Genomic DNA, 19952 nt, shown 5'->3' with positions numbered 1-19952 from the left:
AAACTAAAACAGCAAACTAAAGTTTCACAGACAGTGAAACAATCAACCACTTAACCAGGGTCTAGACTATCCGCCTCCAGAATTAAGGCCAGCACCGGATGAGGATTAAAAATAATCTTTAGCCCATGCGCATCTTCAAGCGCCTTCTTTGCTAACCAGTCAGCACCCCTGTTAATGGCTCTAGGGATATGAAGTAAAACCACACTCCAATCTTTAAGGAGCCACACTCGAATCTTAGCTACCAGAGGAAGCTTTCGAGTATTCTTACTATCACTAGTAAGTACGCTAATAGCTTGTAAAGAGTCAGATTCCAAAACAAAGCTTCTGCAGCCAAAATTCCATGCAAACACCAATCCATGGAGAATAGCCCGGAGTTCAGCAATAAAAGGAGAACAAGATCCAAGAAAGAAGGAGAAGCCACCTTGCCAACTGCCATTATGGTCCCTTAAAATCCCTCCACACGCAGCCCTCTCTCTCACAACTGCTCCATCAACATTAATTTTTACCATACCTACTGCAGGCTGAGACCAGTTGAGAGGACCAGGGGTAGTCCTATTAAGCTTACCACCTCCTAAGACTGATCTTTTCATGCTGCATTTCTCCTCTAACTGCCTATCCAGAAAGCTATCAAGATCAGTAGGTCTAGTAAAATCGTCTTCAAACAAATCCTTATTCCTCCACATCCAGAGAAAGTAGCAGATGAAGAAAAAAGGATCCCTCCAATCCAAGGAACACCTCGTGTTAAAATTAAAATTCAGGGCTAGCCATTCATTGAGATCATAAACAGAAAAAAAAAACCAAAGGTAATGGCTGCAGTGAAGGCAATGCCCATAATTGCTTGGCTTTTATGCAATCTCTAAACACATGGAGACAGGATTCTACTTTCCAGGACAGTGCTTACATCTGTCAGAAGTGCTTCCCCACTTAGTAATCCTCTCTTTGGTCAGCAGTCGACCATGGTTCAACTTCCACATGAAAATTTTAATTCTTTCTTGCCCACTCCACTTCCCTATCTTCCCCCAGTTTTCATTCAGGTTGCTTTTAGGAAAATTCATCAACTTAATATAAGCCATTCTCACCATTGAAAAACTCGGACTCCAATTCTTCCAAACCAAACAATCAGCTTCCCTTTCAACATCAGGTGGGGGAATAGCCAATATCACATTACAGATTTCGGCATTAAAAAATCTGGACAGATAATTTATATCCCAACCTTCCGGGGAAGAGAAGGTACTGTGATCAGCTTTCAGCTCAATCTCAGTATCCTCAGGAATAGACTTAGCATAATATAGGAGATTATACTCAAGACCAGCCCACTTATCAGTCCAAAAGCTAACATGTTGTCCATTACCAACCTGCCAGTTAAAATTCTCCACTGCATCAAACCAGACTCTACACATCCCTCTCCAAAAATGAGAATCATATGCTTTAACAGAAACATTTTTAGCTACCTCATTCTTTCTGCCATATTTAGCCAGGATGACTTGAGTCCATAACTGAGAAGGATTATTAATCAAATTCCAGATATTTTTGTGAAAGAAGGCTTCATTTTGCTTCTTCAAATTAATGATCCCCAGACCCCCTACCTCCTTGGGAAGCTGAAGACACTCCCAAGCAATCAAATGCTGTCTTCTATGATTGTCAGAATCCCCCCAGATGAAGTTTCTTTGCAGCTTTTCGATAGCTTGAACTATAGCAACAGGGAGGAGACTGTTATGCATGCTAAACATTGGGATGGCATAAATGACAAATTTGGCCAGAATGAGTCTTCCAGCCATAGATAAGCACTGCTTCTTCCAACCACTCAATCTGGAATTGACTCTATCCATAATGTCACCATAGTGAGACTTACCAATTCTCCCATGCTTCATCTTGTAGCCTAAATATCTACCAATGTTCTTTGTGCGAGCAAAACCACTTCTCTCCACAATATCAATGGCCAGATCATTAGATACATTCTTGGAAAAGAATATATTGGATTTCAACATACTAACTTTTTGTCCTGAAGCCTCTCCAAACGAATTTAAGCAATTCATGACAGAATCAATTTGGTTAGTAGAAGCTTATGCAAACAACATTAAGTCATCTGCAAATAGAAGATGAGAGATAGTGGGACCATTCTTACCTGCTTTCATAGGATTCCACTCCCTCTTCTCCACTGCATCAGCTATGATGTGAGAAAGCTTTTCCATGCAGAGTACAAAAATGTAAGGGGATATGAGATCCCTTTGTCTTATACCTCTGCTAGGAGAAAATGACCCCCCTTTAGCCCCATTCCAAAGAATCTCTAGCTCGGAAAAGGATATACAATACATAATAAGCTCAATGAAAGATTCAGGTAGCTTAATTTCTGTTAGAACTTCCCGGATGAACCTCCATGAAATTCGATCATATGCTTTCTCCAAATCAATTTTAATAGCAAAGAAACCTCTTTTGCCTCTCATCCTACTCATAGAATGGATCATCTCCTAAGCAATTACAATGTTATCTTGTATCTGACGATTTGGGTTAGCTTCTGGAGAAAAGGTTTCAGCTTACTCACAATTAACTTGCTGATTCCTTTGTAGATCACTGAGCATAAAGCTATGGGTCTAAATTGAGAAATTTTTTCTGGTTTATTGATCTTAGGAATCAATACCAGAAAAGTTTTATTTACCTCCTTGATACCCACAGGATTATTCCACATGCTCTTCACACTATCACAGACTCGCTTCTCCACCAAATGCCAATTCTTTTGAAAGAACAATGCTGGAAATCTGTCTGGATCTGGTGCTTTTAGAGCTCCCATAGAGAAAAATATTTTTTTAATCTCCACATCCGAAATACTCAACCTCAATCCTTCCAAATCACTGTTATCCAAGGCTGGCCAGCTGTGTTTAGTTGAAATCCAAGGCCTACAGAAACAATCTTCAGAATAAAGCTTCCCAAAAAAGGCCAGAATAAGCTTCAACAGATTGTCTTCCTCCCTCACAAAGTGACCTTCATCATTCTTCAATTCCAGAATCTTATTCTTAGCCCTCCTGATGATAGTGGTGGTATGATAAAAGGTGGTATTGCGATCCCCATCCTCAATCCACTTACACCTAGCTTTTTGAAACCATAATGTTTCCTCTTGTTCTAAAACCAGATTCAACTCTTTTTGAATAGCCTCTTCAAAAGCCAAGCAACCTTCATCAGAATTATGGAGAGATCTCAATTGAGTTTCCTGAAGTTTTCTCAACAAGAAATCCTTCCTGATCTGAATGCAGCCAAAAACCCTTCTATTCCAAGACTTTAGTTGCTCAACCAGAAAATCCAGACTTTGATTAATATTCAGATCCGAACACCACACATCCTTTAGAAAATGAGGAAAGGAAGAGTGTTCCTGCCAAGCTGCAATAAACCTGAAAGGCCTATCTCTCCACTTGTGCCTTGTAGGGAAAAAGGAAACCAATAGGGGATTGTGATCAGAGTTCAATCTGGGCAAGTTTCTCACATATGCTTCTGCAAAAGTGGTTCTCCAAGCAGCATTTGCACACACCATATCCAGCCTTTTAAATACCCTATCCAGATGTAGCCATTTTGGACCTCTCCAAGAGAATTTAGAGCCTCTACACCCAATATCCACCACATTACAATCATTTAGCACAACAGCAAATTTTAAACTTCTGGCTAGATTAAAAGGAGCTCCACCTATTTTTTCCTTTGGAGAAACAATTTCATTAAAGTCCCCCATCATCATCCAAGGACCAATCACTGAATCACCAATTCTTATCAAGTCAATCCAAAGGGCTTCTCTAACTTCCTCCTTAGGGATAACATAGACTACAGTCATAAGGAAAGAAGACCCTTCTTTCGGACAACACTTAACATGGATGAACTGATTCGATTGCTCAATGGTAGTAACCGAACAACATTCTTCTTTCCAGAGAATCCAAATGCCTCCTGAAAAACTAGCAGCTTCCTCAACCACAGCATGCTTAAAACCAATCTATTTTATTTTTTTACGGGCTATAATACCACTTATTCTTGGTTCCAAAATAGCAACCAGACCAATCTTATTTTTCCTAATAAAATTGCAGAGGGTAGATTTAAATTGTTTTTTTGCTGCCCCCCTACAATTCCATACAAGATAATTCATTGTGAATGCATACAGGTGCCAGGATTACTAAGTTCCTGGGTACTCTCCATTATAAAATCAGAGTTTAAGGGATCCTCTACCCTCTCTATTTCCATTCCAACTAATTCACCAATGGAAATATTTTCAGCCCTTATTAATATATCAGGAGGTATATCCTCAGAAATCTCCACCCCATCAACAACAATGACAGATTTATCCTTCTCAGGCATAACTGAAGACTTGGAGTTATCTTCATGATGAATGCCCAAAACAGAAGGAGAGGGATACTCAATACCAATGTGACCAGAATCAACTCCAATACTCCTTGTAATAGCTCTTCTATTTTTAAGGTTCTTGCTTTTAGAAAAGCTCACCTTCCCATTACTCTCCAAGGATCCCAACTTCAAATACTCCTTAGTACCGGAACTGGAAGCATCAGAAGAAAAGATAAAATCTGCACTTACCTCCACTTTCTTCCCCCCAACTTTATTGCTATGGGCAGACACAGAGTTCTCCACTGTTCCACTAAAAGAGGAATGCTGCTGAGTGCTACTGCTATTTACTTTGAGGTTGAGGTTAACCCCACTCGAAACAGGCTTCCAAGCACTAGCCTTCACCTGATCAGTTCATTTCCCTTTACTAGCATTTTTCTTCTGAAGAGGCTGCCTATTAGTGTTGGTAATATTTTCACCAAAACTTCTCAGACCCGAAGGACCTTTGTTAGGAACATTTTGATTCTTTTGTTTTCTTCTCTGGACAACCATCCAAGGACCAATTCCTTGTTTTAGCAAAGACTCTTCTGGCTCAACCTTCTTCTCCTCAGGAACACCCTTAACCTCCACTGGCTTCGAACACTCGGGGCAATTATCCACATTGTGGCCATACTTGCCACATTTCAGACATATCAAATACAGACCTTCATACTCAACTTTAAAGATCTCATCCTCTAAAAAATACTCACCTCTTAAAGGCAAGGATAAATCTAGGTCAACACAGACTCTGGCAAACTTCCCTCTCTCACCATTAGAGGTTGTTTTATCTACCTTAATCACTTTACCAATTACGTTACCTAGATGATTCAGAAAGGAATACTCACAAACTTCCTGGGGAATACCAGGGAGACGAATCCACGCTGCAACTCTGTGGATATTAGCCTTCTGAGGATTGAAACATGGCTCCCACTTCCTTATTGCAAGGTAGTGGCCCATCAGCACCCAGGGCCCACCCGTTAGAGCTATACTCAGATCTTCCAGACTAGCGAATTTGATTGAAAAAAAATCATTCCCCAAGTCAACAACCATAATCGAACGCGATTTAGCCCACAAGCTCTCAAGCTTGTTCTTCATGTACGTCACGCCAACTTTCTTGCCAAGGAGTTTCACGATTAGAGCATTCCTCCAGGGACTTCGCATCCTCTGCTTCGCTTCCCCAGAACATCTAATTCTGACCGAACCATCTGCTGCAAAATGGTTTGAAATCCCCAATCTGAAATGTCCCCCTTCAGTGGATCTAAGGGTTCTTCCATTTCCTCCATAGCCTCTACCTTCTCGCCATCAACCTCCCCTACATGGCCCTCATCTTTCCTGAGAGCATCATCAAAGGATCTGTGTGCTCCCACAACAGAGTTGTTTGAAAGAAATCTCAAACCAGCACCTTTGTCTACAACAACGGGTGAGAATTCCTCACCATTCTTGGAGCGTTTGACACTCTTGCGTAAATTAGCCGGAGAATTCGCTGAGAACAATTGATTTACAACAGTTTTCGATGGAGAACCACCGCGGATGACTAACGATGACAACATGATCAGAACCCTAGCAAAGAGTAAAAAAAATCGCGCGCGTGAGCCTCACGCACCTAACCCTGTGCAGCAATTAGGTAGTAGTTATATAATAATAACTTAAAATGTCTAACCTCTTGCACTCTAAAATGTTATGGTATTGTGTACCCAAAAAAAAATGTTATGGTATTATATATGATGAGAGGGAACTTTGACACACTTATAATGCTTGCTGCTATATATATTACAGAATGCCCAAGTATGAATTAAGAATGCAGAGAAATGGGTTCATGGATGGCGAACCTACCTTGGCGGCGGCATGAGCAATAAAGTATAGATAGCAACCTCTTTTTTTTTCTTCTTCTTCTTTACTCTTTCTCAAGTCTAAACCCTGGGATAATTGTTTTTTCCATAAACATTAATTTTCTGAACGCGTCATCAAGTCCATGTGATTCAATGCCGTTATGCTGTCAATATTGAACGCGACTTTGTACACGGGTTTAATGATTATAACTCTTTATTTGATTCTATCTAATTAATAAAGGGGTCATAACAGTAAGACAGAAAAAATAAATAAATATTTTTTATATAACCGTGACAATGAAATTAAAACTTAAGAACTTATACAAATTACCTAAGCCCCTTATAAAAGTTGATCCTAGTTTTATATTAGTATAAATTAATTTATCGCTATCTCTTTTTTTGAATATTACAAGAATCGAACTTGCAACCTAATACATACTACACACACCCAACACCACTAGGCTAATCCTAGTGGTGCATTTATCTCTATATTTATTTTCCTCATACAAAATTCTAGCAGCTGTAAAAACGCCAAACAAGGTAATCAAGAAACCAAATATTTATTTCTACGCTTTTTTGCTCATTTAATTTATCCAAATCTTGAAAGTCTAAAACCAAACGCCCCCACCCCACCAAAATTGATTCAATTGATTGAGACCTCTTTGATTCACCTCATTTATGTAAAGCAGAATTTTTATTGTTGGACCCATGCTAAATAAATTAAAAACAAAAACAAAAATAAAAATGTTTTTAAAAGTATTTAATGGTCTGAAATCCATAGGGGAGCCGGCAATGCCTCCCTTAACGCACTATATTTTAATATAACTTTTGAATAGTCTGAAAGATTTGTAAAAAGGAAAATGAGTATCATGTAACATGATATAAAATTTTTTACCTATTGATCCATTAGTTTTCGTATCAGCTTTTTTTATTTTTTGTTTTTATTATATGTATGGGATCCATTTGCATTTTTGTTTCGACTAGAAAAATTGTTTTGATTCCTGTTACATGAGAGTAGCTTTACCTTTTGTAAAAACCATTATACAAATACAACGACGAGAAAAGTTTGGATGATTCTGAACCACATGATTCTTGCCCCAATTTGAAAAAAAAAAAATCACTTTACTCATTTTTTTTACTTATATTTATACTTATGTCTCTAAAAATTTTCCAATTTTGAAAAAAGGATCACCCAAAATGAGTGTTCCCTATCCACTCTAAATATTTCGTCGTGGAGATTTACATTATTTTTTTATTTTTTTATTTTTTTTTGTAAAAGTGGAGATTTACATTTTGTCATAACCTAATAGAAGTCGAAATCATATCGAACCATAATACTTGACTTGATAAAAATAAGTACAAACAATAAATTAACGGTTATAATTTTTGGAGTGCTTGGTCCAGTACATGATAACAAGGTTTATGGTGATCAAAATCATGCTTTGGCATCTTTTATTTATTTTATTTTTTTTAAAATTAATCACTTTTTTTTACCTCCTTTTTATTTTGTTCTTTTTTCTTTCCTTCTTTTTTTTTTATTTTTTTTATTTCTCAATCTTTATTTATTTATTTATGTATTTATTTATTCTTTTTTTGCCTTCTTATGTATTTTTATTTTCACATATTTTAATTTATTTCTTTTTAATTGCTTATTGTTATTTTTAATGGATAATGTTATATATATTTTCTTAATTTTATTTTTTTATCTTTTGATCTTAATTTTTTTTCTTTGGATTAATCTGCTATAGATTTCAATTAGTTTGGAATAAAGATATTGTTGGTATTGACATTGAGTAATTAATCACTTAATTTTATATATTGTGTAAACTTAATATTTTATCAAAATATTAAATCCATATGCTTCCAACCTTTTAGTCAAGACACGATTATTTCATACGTGAGTTCACAAGAATTTACGTCTTTAAAATATCAAATTAACGAAACAATCTATATTCATATATACTCGACCTGAATTCTTAGCGAGCCGGAGCCGCCCCAAACAGTTAGTCTAATATATATATATATATATATATATATATATATATATATATATATATATATATATATAGGGTTAGGATCATTTTATACCAGTGCAAGTTACACTCTCAATCTTAATCTTTGATCCCACTTATATCTAAGAGCTCTAAATTTTTTAGTAATGTAAGCCATTGGATACAAGTGGATCAATGCTCAAGATTGAGTGTAAGACTTCTAACTCTTACACCGGTGTAAGAATATCCTGCCCTATATATATATATATATGGGATAGGATCATTTGACACCAGTGTCAAATTTAAAGTTTGACACCTTATCTGAGAGTCGTTAGATAAAAAAAGATCAACGACTCTGATTTGTAAGCATTTGACACAATTGATCTTTTTTATGTAAGAGCTCTCAGATGAGATGTTAAACTTTAAATTTGACACTCGTGTCAAAAGATATATATATATATATATAAAGAGAGGCTTAGCAGCCATTTATTTATCCCTTTTATAAATTTTAAATTTAATATATGAGTTTAATATTTTAACTATCGGGGAGAAAAATATTTTTATAATTCTAATTTATTTAAAATTATATTAATCTTTATTATTATATTTTTTTTACTATATAATTGGGTAAAAAAGATACGAAGAAATATAAAATCCTATTATAATACTTATTTTACGTGGCCAACAAGTAGGGACTCGGTTTCTTGCGAAAAAACAAACAACCTAAGTTTTGGTATACTTTTTTTATGTTGTACGAGATAAATTATATTATGCAACACATAAAAAAAAAAGTAAGTAAGACTCATTTTTTTTCTATCTTCTTCTTAACGAATTTTACTCATTTTTTTTTTTTTGTGTTCAGCGAGACAATTTATGTTTTTGTTAAAAACATTTCGCTTTATCATATACCATTGCAAAACATTTCCCTTATTATGTCTTGTCAACCGTAAGGAGAAACTTGCTATTTATTTTTTCAAAGAAAACCAAAGCAGCCCTGAGTTTTGGGGAACCTTGATTTGGGTTCGGTGGAACTATGTTTACTATAAATACGACCATTCTCTGTTCCACTCGTTAAACCGTTGAATGCGATACATACATTTATTCACCATCTTCTTTTGTGAATCACAATCCACGACACAACACAAAGTGCTACTAACTCTGATCCTGCATTGAACGTTTTAAGGTGGCGATGGGTTCCTCTTCTATTTCCAAGCCTAAGGTCATCAAAGGCTCCGCTGGTTATGTCCTCGAGGATGTTCCGCATTTGTCTGATTACATCTCCGATCTTCCAGTACGTCGTCGTTTTCCTTCTTCTTCTCTTTTTGCATTGTTTTGTTATAGGAATCAATATGAATGAGTGATGACTAACAACACGTCGTTTTTGTAACTTGGTTTTTTTGCAGACATATTCTAATCCCTTGCAAGACAATCCTGCTTACTCAGTAGTCAAGTAAGTTCGATATCTCCTTTCTTCTTCTTACAATTTTCTCTGTAATTTCTCTTTACTTAATTTGGTTTTGAATTTACTTTCCACTTGCCAGACAATATTTTGTGCACGTCGATGACAGTGTTCCTCAGAAGGTTAGAATTTTTATTTTTATTTTATTAAGTTTCCGTTCTCTAATGAAACAAACTTTCTTGGATTATTTTATACATTATTGATTATAAGTACCTAGACAGGGTCACCTTGAAGGCTTGAACATAAATGCTTCCATATATCTGGAAGCATTGACCATTAATTGAGCTAATTAAAGCGGTGATGCATCTCTGATGCCTGATATATGGAGAAATTTTAGAGTGTTAATATGACGGTAATCTCATTATAACATAACACGTTACAGAAATCGAATTTATCCCGTCACATTGATCTTATATTATCTTATGATAAAACTTATGTCATTAAGTGTATTATTACTCTGTATGTGCATGACACATTATCCAAATCAATGAAAGGGAACATCAAATAACCACTTGGAGAGCTATAAAATGAATTGGAATTACGCCCCTCAAAAATTCTTTAAACACGATGCACGTTAAAACAATGGTCCAGGAGTTTCTGATAAAGAGATTGCTAGTTGGTCACAATTGCTTTTATTTATGCCGTTTCCCTCCTTTTTTTTCCTGACAGATTATTGCTCACAAAGATAGTCCTAGAGGGTTACATTTTCGGCGTGCCGGACCTCGTCAAAGGGTATGTTTCCATGTTTTTGGGTTTATATGTTTAGATAACTTATTGTGTTTATGACCGTATAAAATTGGATATTCAGGTGTATTTCGAAGCAGATGCAGTTCAGGCTGCCATTGTCACATGTGGGGGTCTATGTCCTGGGCTCAACACCGTGATTAGGGAGTTAGTATGTGGCTTATTCCATATGTATGGCGTGAAGAAAATTTTGGGAATCAATGTAAGTGGATGTTATGGAGTTTACTTGCAATTTTCATGATTTTCAAACAAAACCATTTTCTCCTCTTGTCTGGATTTCATACAAGCGAGGACAGAAAATGAATATTAAACAATGCAATTACAAAATTCAATTGCAACCTTGTATTCTAACTGATGAGCATCAGAAGTATGTAATAACAGAATTGGGGGTGGTTAAGGAGAGAGAAATGGTAGAGAGTTATATAGGGGATTCTTCTAGAATATTCTTAGAGAATGAATGGGATAAAAGGTGGGGGAATATGGGAAGTGGGGTATGTGAATTGTAATTGATTTGTTTGGGGATATTGGGTAGGGAGAGGTGCTGTTACCATGTAAAGAACCTTGAGATACACCACCCCAAAAGCTAGCTCATAGGGTGGGAGTGTCCAAGGTCTTATAAACTCCACGTTAGTTGGACATACAACCAATGTGAGACCATGTAATGTGGAGTTTCTAAGGTCTTCGGCACTCTCACCCTTTGAGCTAGCTTTTGGGGTGGTGTATCCCAAGATTCTTTACATGGTATCAGAGCGTTCGAAATCTCACCGCCTCCCATTTTCTCACCACATGTAGGTGGACCTGTTGCATTGTCCACTCTTCAAGCCCAATGGGCTCTCGTGTGAGGGGGTGTGTTGAGATATATAGTCCCACATTGGTTGTATAAGCAACTAATGTGGAGTTTATAAGGTCTTGGGCACTCCCAACCTTAGAGTTAGCTTTTAGAGTGGTGTATCCCAAGGTTCTTAACAGAGATTAATGCCCTATTCTTGATTTGCTGTAAAGTATAACTTAAAAGGTATTTAGTTCGGAAGTAAAACTTTACCTGCTTCTGATCTCCTCCTTCTGAAATAGAGTAAATCTAAATTGCTAATGCCATCTTCTTGATATTTAATTAGTCTTATTAACTGAAAAAAAAAATTGTGATGTGAAGGGAGGATACAAAGGTTTCTATGCTCACAATACAATCACTCTAACTCCTAAAACCGTGAATGATATACATAAGCGTGGGGGAACGATACTTGGTTCGTCACGAGGTGGACATGACACCACTAAGATAGTGGACAGTATTCAAGATCGGGGAATCAATCAGGTCTGTATTTCTTTCTATTTGGCTGAACATGTAAACTCATATTGAATGTAGTACATCGTTCATAAGACTAATTACTCAGTCAATTTCAGGTTTATATAATTGGAGGAGATGGAACTCAGAGGGGTGCATATAGGATTTATGAGGTATGTATAATTTTAACAATGAGGATATTATGCTTGTGGTTTTAGGAATATAATTTAGCTTTTTACATACGTAGTTCATTGTTGATATCTGTAATACGTGAAATTAATTTCATCAAAGTAGCAATTTATTAACCATACGTCCTGATTATCCACACAGGAAATTAGAAAGCGTGGTCTCAAAGTTGCAGTTGTAGGAATCCCCAAAACTATAGATAACGACATCCCGGTACATCCTTTGTTCTCTTCCATGTTTTGGTTTCTAACTCAAATAATTTGAATCCATTTGTTACTTACTACCCATTATCATCATTAACTTGTAAAATGGTTTCCTGTTGTCTCTGGCTTTAACAGGTTATTGATAAGTCCTTCGGCTTCGACACAGCTGTTGAGGAGGCTCAACGTGCTATAAATGCAGCACATGTTGAAGCTGAAAGTATTGAAAATGGCATAGGTGTTGTCAAGCTGATGGGCCGGTACAGTGGTAAGTTTCTTTCTTGACTGCTTACTATAATGTCTCCACTCATCAGCTTCATCATTAGCATCCCGTACTTCAATAGCCTAAGGATATTTTATCTTGTTTCTTATTATACTCGACAAAGTATTAAATGCCAATTACTCTACTGGTTGTGGCTAGGGGCTCCAAGAATCCTTTTTGATATATAAATCATGCTTGTTGGAAAATGGAGGAGTAGACGCATGCTACTTACATAATCTTTCTGGGTTGAGTAGAATGTGAATCATTCTGCCATTTAACAGTCTCTAAAAGTAAAAGACCATCAGGGAAGCAAGGCCAACTTCAATCAACATATAACTGTTGAGATATATAAAACCATTAATGTAGCCTCACCCAACACCTTAAGGTTTTGGGATGAAGTGGTTCTTTACATGGTTTCAGATCCTCGTGTCCCGGGTTCGATCCTCGCCGCCCTCCACTTTCTTTCAAGTGGAATTTCTTTGTTCGCACAGGTAGGTGGACCTGTGCATCGTCCACCCTTCAAGCCCAGTGGGCTCTCGTGTGAGGGGACGCGTTGAGATATATAAAACCATTAATGTAGTATCAACCAACACCTTAAGGTTTTGGGATGAAGTGGTTCTTGTGTGAGGGGGTGTGTTAGAGATTAATATAAATCATTAAAAAGACCCTCACCTAACACCTTAAGGTTTTAGAGTTGAAGTGGTTCTTTACAATAACAATTATCATTTATAAATTATTAACAATCAAACAAACCATCAAAGACGATGCTTATAAATTTTTTTCTTGATGTAGTTATCAAGCCTAACATCCCTTCATATATGCTTTATTTTGGATGCATGGTGCAGGGTTTATTGCAATGTATGCTACTCTTGCCAGTCGGGATGTGGACTGTTGCTTAATTCCAGAGTCGCCCTTTTACCTTGAAGGTCCCGGTGGACTTTTTGAGTTTGCAGAGAGAAGACTAAGAGAAAATGGGCACATGGTTATTGTGATTGCAGAAGGAGCAGGACAGGAACTCGTTTCTGAGAGCATGCAATCCATGGACAAGCAGGATGCTTCCGGAAACAAGCTTCTTCAAGATGTTGGGTTATGGATATCCCAAAAGATGAAGGTGTGGATTGTTATTTATTCGGTTTTTGCTGGATATCCTATTGTTATTTATCCTCTTAATTTCTTTCTTGAATACATATTTGACTTGTTTGCTACCTTACAGCCATGTCCATTTAGGCTAAGATTATTGGCAAATTCGTCTAGTCCATCACCTATTAACCCTGCACCACTAGTTTGCGTGTTTGAAAGAAAGTTCAGTATCCGTTTTGATGAAATTTAAAATGTTTTCTGTTGTTTCTGGTTTCCAATTATTGATTTTTATATGAAACCTTGCGAAAAGTTGTACTAAAGAAGCATTTCCATTTATACTTGGTTTATGAGAATCTCGGAAACTGTGGCAGTAAGGGTCATTTTATAAGTAGCTTGTGGTGGACACATGGTTACTGATGGATGTTGACAGATGATATGTTAGACAAAGTAGAGCATCACAAAATGTGCTCTATTTTCTATAAACACTTATTTCATAATTGAAGAATGTTTCTGAAGGTATTTTCTACCGCTTATATTAAGCATTTTGAATCTTTGATCTTGCAGGAACATTTTACCAAACAGAAGACGCTGGCCATAAATCTCAAATATATAGGTTTGTAAAGATAAAAACTATGTAATTGTGCGTATGTGCACGTGTGTATGTGCGTGTAAACATATGTATGTATACTGAAAGTAGCAATATCTGAAATATCAAGTCTTGCCTTTTCTTTTTCTATTTGACAGATCCAACCTATATGATCCGAGCTGTTCCAAGCAATGCTTCTGACAATGTGTACTGCACACTTCTTGCTCAGAGTGCTGTTCACGGAGCAATGGCGGGTTACACTGGCTTTACAAGTGGGCTTGTCAATGGAAGACAAACTTATATACCCTTTAATGTGAGTTCGTTGACCATGCTTGATATTTGTAGGTTCTGCTTCTGCAGAATAGATAGGAAACTTAATGAATTTAAACTTTTTGCATTGTTAAAACAATATTATGTTAAAAACTTGTCAAGCTTTTAAGATGAGATAACTTGTATGAGTAGGATATCATAGCAGCATGACATTTTGTGTGCAAGGTTCGGGGTAGTCTGTCTTGCTTAAATCTCTCTCATGTTGGTTGCTTTATTATGCAGAGAATCACTGAGGGACAGAACAAAGTAGTGATAACTGATAGAATGTGGGCTAGGCTTTTATGTTCAACAAATCAACCCAGCTTTTTGATTAGTAAGGGTATCACTGAAGATAAGAAGGAAGAAACAGATTTCGTACCGTAGGATGTTCAAATAGCCATTTGGTTAAGAAAGAAGTCAGCAACATTTGTTACTATGCTCTGTACATGTCATTGCCATCATTTTACCCTATATCTTGCGTTGTAAGTAGTATACCCGAGTCACCTTTTTGTCCTTCCACGTCCATGAGGAGGATATTCTTTTATTATGTTTTGTCCCGTATGCTAGTCATTTGAAAGAGTTCTGATTTATCTGTAACTGGATTTTAGTTTCAATTCCTTATCCATGAATCGTCTAGTGGCACGATTTCAACTTCCAAGTATATAACTTGCTCAATGCATGCGTTAGGCAAATAATAAAGCACACTAATGTAAACAATGATGGAATATCCAAATTGGAAAAGTGAGCCTCACCAACCACATGTCAAGGTTACTTTCACAAATAATTTTTAATCGCGTTGAAGGCTTCAACACATTTACTTAACAATGACATGGCATGGTATCCATCAATTGGGGGATCTTTGGTAAACTTGTTGAAAAGAGAAAAATAAGGGTTCTTCCTTTCTGCTATCGCTGTAGATGAAAAAAGTTGCAATAAATTTATTAACACTAGAATATGAGACCGTATCTTAGAATTAAAAAAAAAACACATCAGGATACGGAACCGTATCTTAGTGGAAATAAATGTTGTTGCAAATTTTCCCATTTGCAGCGACAGAAGAGCTATTAAAACTGAAAAATAATTATGATATAATAAGAAAAAATAAATTTTTTTTTTTTTTTGATATGAGCAGCCGTCTCTAGTATTTGAAAGTTTGAGACTTCTAAACATTGGAAAACGTGTATACCATGACCAAATGGCCTTTTTCGTAATGAAATTTCCAATTCGAACCAACTTCATAAAGAATTGAATGCGCGTTCAGAATTCAACTCGTACCAAGTATCACCATCATCATGACTTAGAGACTCAATTAAAATTGTGTTTTAATGTCTGTGCTTGTCAATAACATAAATTTCGCAAACATATATCCAGAAAAAAAAAAAATCGCAAACAGAGTTGCATTGTAAAGTAACTATTTTATTAAAATAAAACCACCTTTCCAATCAAGAGTTGAACTTTGAGTAGATTTCATTTCAATTAAAAGGTTAGACTATATAAATATAGTTTGATTCAAGTGTTGGTATAAAATTTTGTCTGTATCCAAAAAAAAAAAAAAAAAAATTGTCCCATTATTATTGAATTCATGTATTATTTTGTCAGCTATGTAACAATGATGTAATAAAATAGCAGCAAAAAATTATAATGATTAGATAATAAAATTTTGATTCTTAAAACAAAAAAGTAAACGTATGGACACGTATAAATTATTTGAGTTAAATCCACCTCCCGTAACAGAAAACGTATATTCTCCTGCAGCAGGCACAAGAATCATGTATTTCTCTATTAATACCCATTTCAACAAAGTTTTTTTTTTTTTTTTTTTTTTTTTGTATACACAAAGTTTCTTTTTTTGTTTCAATGTCGAAAGTCTGTGTGTTTGTTATAAATAATTCTAATTTCAGATTATGTCTTATGCTTAGATGTAGTGTTATTGAAAGTGTGCTTGAAATCTTAAGCTTAGATGTGAATTAAGCGTCCTTTTTCTAAGAGCCACGTCCATACTATAAGCATGTTTGGTTTCTGATTTTGAAGTATTAAGTTTATGGGTTATTATACTCTATATGTTTTCTTATAAATATTAGGTTATTATACTTTATATCATTAGGTCTGACATCACGTTTTTTTACCAAAAACTTTAAAGTATTAGGATTATGGGATATTATACTTTATATAGTTTTCACCTTATTAACATTTGTCAGTTTATCCCAGTAATTGATTTACTTAACTGTAGCTGATTCATTTTCGTTATGGACAGTGTTCATTTGTTAAGCATCGCAGCTACAAAATTGTATATAGGCCCTATGCATCTTTGTTTTTCCTGGTTGGAGTTGATGATGCCGAGGTAAGTCATTTTTCCTATATTTCTCATTCAGAATTGGTTCATATAACGACAATGAATAATTCGAAACAAGCAGATAATGTAAATACTAAGTACTTAAGTCTAGCTTTGATCTTACCGCTTGAACTATTGTGGAAATGGAGCGAGATTTGTATCCCTCAAATGGTGTATTATCTCAATGTATGGATGCTCAAGGAGGCAGTAGTATAAACCAAAGCTCAAGAGAATCATTGTAAGTGCAGTTGCAGAGGAGGTTGTGAATGGGGAATGCGTGTAAGGCTACGGTGACTCTAAAATCTGGCAGAGTAAACAGCTCATAAAAGTATGTGATATCAGGTGTCTCCTCAGTTGGAGAGAAGAGATTTATATAGGTGGGAGAATATTTCTTAATGATGGGAGACATAAAAAGGATGAGCCAAAAAACGCTAGCCAAGACCTCAACTTTGCATAAAGACACTACCTCACCATCGTATGTGTATGATAGTAAGCTGTGCAGGGGTACGAGATATTCTCTGCTGTGAAACCTATATGCTCACCTGTGGGGTGCTACAAAACTAGGTCTTTAATGGGTCTTGGACGACCAGCCCAACTTATTGGACCCGTGTCCAGAACAATGCTCATGCCTTCAAATGTGATCTACCTCTTAGACAATGAAAACTTTCCTTGTCTAAAGAAAGAGAGAGGACGTTTCTGATGTAAAATAAGAACAACTTGAAATTATTGGTCTTGTTAAACATTTGCAACTTCAACAAAATTTTCCATGTATCTTAGTTGCAACCTTGGATCGACACTTTAGCAATGTGGTAGGTCCTACTGCGAGTAGAGTCCGAGGAGTTTTATGTTTCTCAAAAGGAATTTGTCTCCCCAACTTATAGGTAATACTTTTCTTATGTTACATAAGAGAAGTATTATCTCCTACACTGACATTTTTTAAATGGGTCCCACAAGAATTTTTTTCTTTCACCTCCAACATTTTTCTCTCTTCTATTTATTGTTTGAGTAGGAGATAATATTTATACTCTCCTCTTATGTAACATAAGAAAAGTATCACCCTTCCAAATGTCTATCCTTTTCTTCCTTCCATTTCCTGAACTTAGCTTTCCACTAAACAATGATTTTACATTTATTGTCTACTTGAACTTGCAGTGTGAGCTAGATATCATGTTCCATTTAGACAAAACACATTTATTTTATGTTGGAGGAAACGGTCATGAATGGTTGTATTGTGGAGACAAGCAAATCAAATATTCTGACTCCAATTCAGCTGATGGATAAAACATCTTTAGACAAATAAAAGAAGCATTCGGGGAAATTTCTATATTATTATTGACTCCCACTGCTGTTACTTTATGTGTAAAATAAAGTGAATAAACTCCAGCAGCTAATCTCCGATTTTCTTTATTAATAAAACACTAAAGTTTTTAATTTATTTTATCTTTCTCTCTCATCCTCGATTGTATCATATTGACTATATTATGTGCTTAATTTTTTAAAAATAAAACCTTTCATGATACTTGGTGTGAGCATAATACTCCTGATAGCATAATCTCATCTCCAGGCCATGAGGGACTACTTACTCGAACAATGGATTTGTAGCATATGGTATTCTAATGTCAGGTTTAAATTTTATGGAATGGATCTCTTAACACTGTCCAGAAATTGAATATGGAATGGATCTCTTTATTTTATTTTTATTTTTTGCACGGAAGGGGTGAGGGGAGATAAAAGGTGTTGAGGGTTTCTTGAAAGCCACTGTATTTTAGTTGAAGTTGTAAATACAATACCACATATGTTTTTGTTGCAGTTCTGTGATCAATCCAGAAGTTGCTTTTGCCAGCATAATATTAGATGCCTTTAATACCAACAACTTGATTAATCATCTCAAGCAGAAGGGGAATTTTTCTTTTGAATTATTACTATAGTGTTCATATAGTACTCTGGAGGGAAGTAGTGTTGATCAAGTATCTTTCACTGAAATTATTTATAGCACAAGATTGGGAAAGCATGTCTGATAGTGAGGTGAAACTGTGCAGAAGTTCTGGTGGGAACCACTGTAATCAGATGGTAGAAACTCTGTAATGTGTGTTTAAGTATGTCTGACGTGGACCAGAACTTCTCTTTGCGGCACCAGTACTTATATTACTATCAAAATATATTTAGAATATGTCCATATCAGTTATCGAAATGTACAGAAACACAACCAAGATAAAAAAAAAAACACATAACAAAACAAATTGTAGCATTGTGAGTTAACCTTATATCTTGTTCCTTTCCTTGGGTCAAAACAATATGGGTTTAATATTTTTATTTTTGTTACAGAAAATATTTATATGTGAAATTGTCACACTCAAATAAAAAGTGCGGGTCACATTTTATTATAAAAAGAAGAGAAAGAAAAAATTCATGGGACTCACTCATTTTAATGTAAATGTAAAAAACAAATATATATATAAGAAAAATAAAAATATTTTTTCCAATATATACTTTTAAGAATGCAAGAATTAGGATTATATTTGCAGATTTAGATTCATTAAAGACAGCAAAATGTCCTGTTTCTATCCAAAAAAAGGAGGAGGAGGGATGGCAATCACAAAAGCCAGATGTTCCACAACATTTTTTATAAGGATAAATACTTGTCTGCTCAGCTTTATCTTTACATATTTATAAAGAAGTTATTTTTCATATTTAAATTCATAACATTTCAGTCACAAACATGTAATTTAAATTCTATATTAAGATTTAAATTAATGTTTCACGAAAAATATTAATTTTTATTATAAATAATAAGATTATTCGATCAAATAGAAATTGAGGTATCTACTACTTGTGTACGTGAAAGCTTCGATTTTTATGGGAGTAATTTTAACATTACTCCAAACTTACTCTTTTAGTTAGATTGATAGATTGACTAAGCTACAAATAATTATTCAGTATAAATGGTGGTATGTCAGTATGTTCATACAACTTGTGTAGACTTCGTATTAGCAACAATTTCTCCCATGTATTGTACAACCCATCACATTAACGGCCATTAACTGTTAATCCCACATTGTAATTATTGTAAATCATCCTTTTTTAAAATCACACCAGCTTCTTTGACATCCGTTACTAACTTTTCACCAATTGTTCCGTTCTAGAAAGCTGGTGGCTCTTGCTCTGCCACTGGCTGCGACCAAGTTCCACCTCAATACTCATCTCCACTAAACCAATTGTCGGTTGGTGCATGAATGCTTTTTTGACCTAGGATCGTCCATTATCTTGTTTGCAATTAGATATTTAATCTACAAAAAGCATCTTTAGCAAGTTCCTTTAGAAGATAGTAAACTGACAGAACCGCCA

The 19952-nt window shown here is 35.5% G+C and overlaps 2 protein-coding genes across 2 annotated transcripts; one reads left to right on the top strand and one right to left on the bottom strand.

Annotated features, from left to right (window-relative positions):
- Nucleotides 1-878: 878 nt before the first annotated feature.
- On the bottom strand, nt 879-5445 carry LOC133313766 (uncharacterized). The gene is made up of 5 exons (XM_061515176.1): nt 4861-5445; nt 4134-4716; nt 2657-3804; nt 2126-2468; nt 879-2062 (listed from the first exon to the last, which is right to left on the bottom strand). The coding sequence occupies exons 1-5, from the start codon at nt 5443-5445 to the stop codon at nt 879-881; spliced, it is 3843 nt and encodes a 1280-aa protein (XP_061371160.1).
- A 3914-nt stretch (nt 5446-9359) lies between these two features.
- LOC133313765 (ATP-dependent 6-phosphofructokinase 3-like) lies at nt 9360-19840 on the top strand. Its single transcript, XM_061515175.1, has 15 exons — nt 9360-9461; nt 9574-9620; nt 9712-9751; nt 10299-10361; nt 10438-10575; nt 11524-11682; nt 11772-11825; nt 11983-12051; nt 12177-12306; nt 13146-13411; nt 13945-13993; nt 14125-14279; nt 14519-14650; nt 16530-16616; nt 19751-19840. Exons 1-15 carry the CDS (start codon nt 9360-9362, stop codon nt 19838-19840), a joined length of 1581 nt encoding a protein of 526 aa, XP_061371159.1.
- Nucleotides 19841-19952: the final 112 nt, after the last annotated feature.

This window comes from Gastrolobium bilobum, unplaced genomic scaffold (assembly GCF_033153095.1).
Source record: "Gastrolobium bilobum isolate Gb01-03AN ecotype WA unplaced genomic scaffold, APGP_CSIRO_Gbil_v1 utg15927, whole genome shotgun sequence".
Taxonomy (NCBI): Eukaryota; Viridiplantae; Streptophyta; class Magnoliopsida; order Fabales; family Fabaceae; genus Gastrolobium; species Gastrolobium bilobum.
This window is presented reverse-complemented; position numbering and strand designations above follow the sequence as displayed.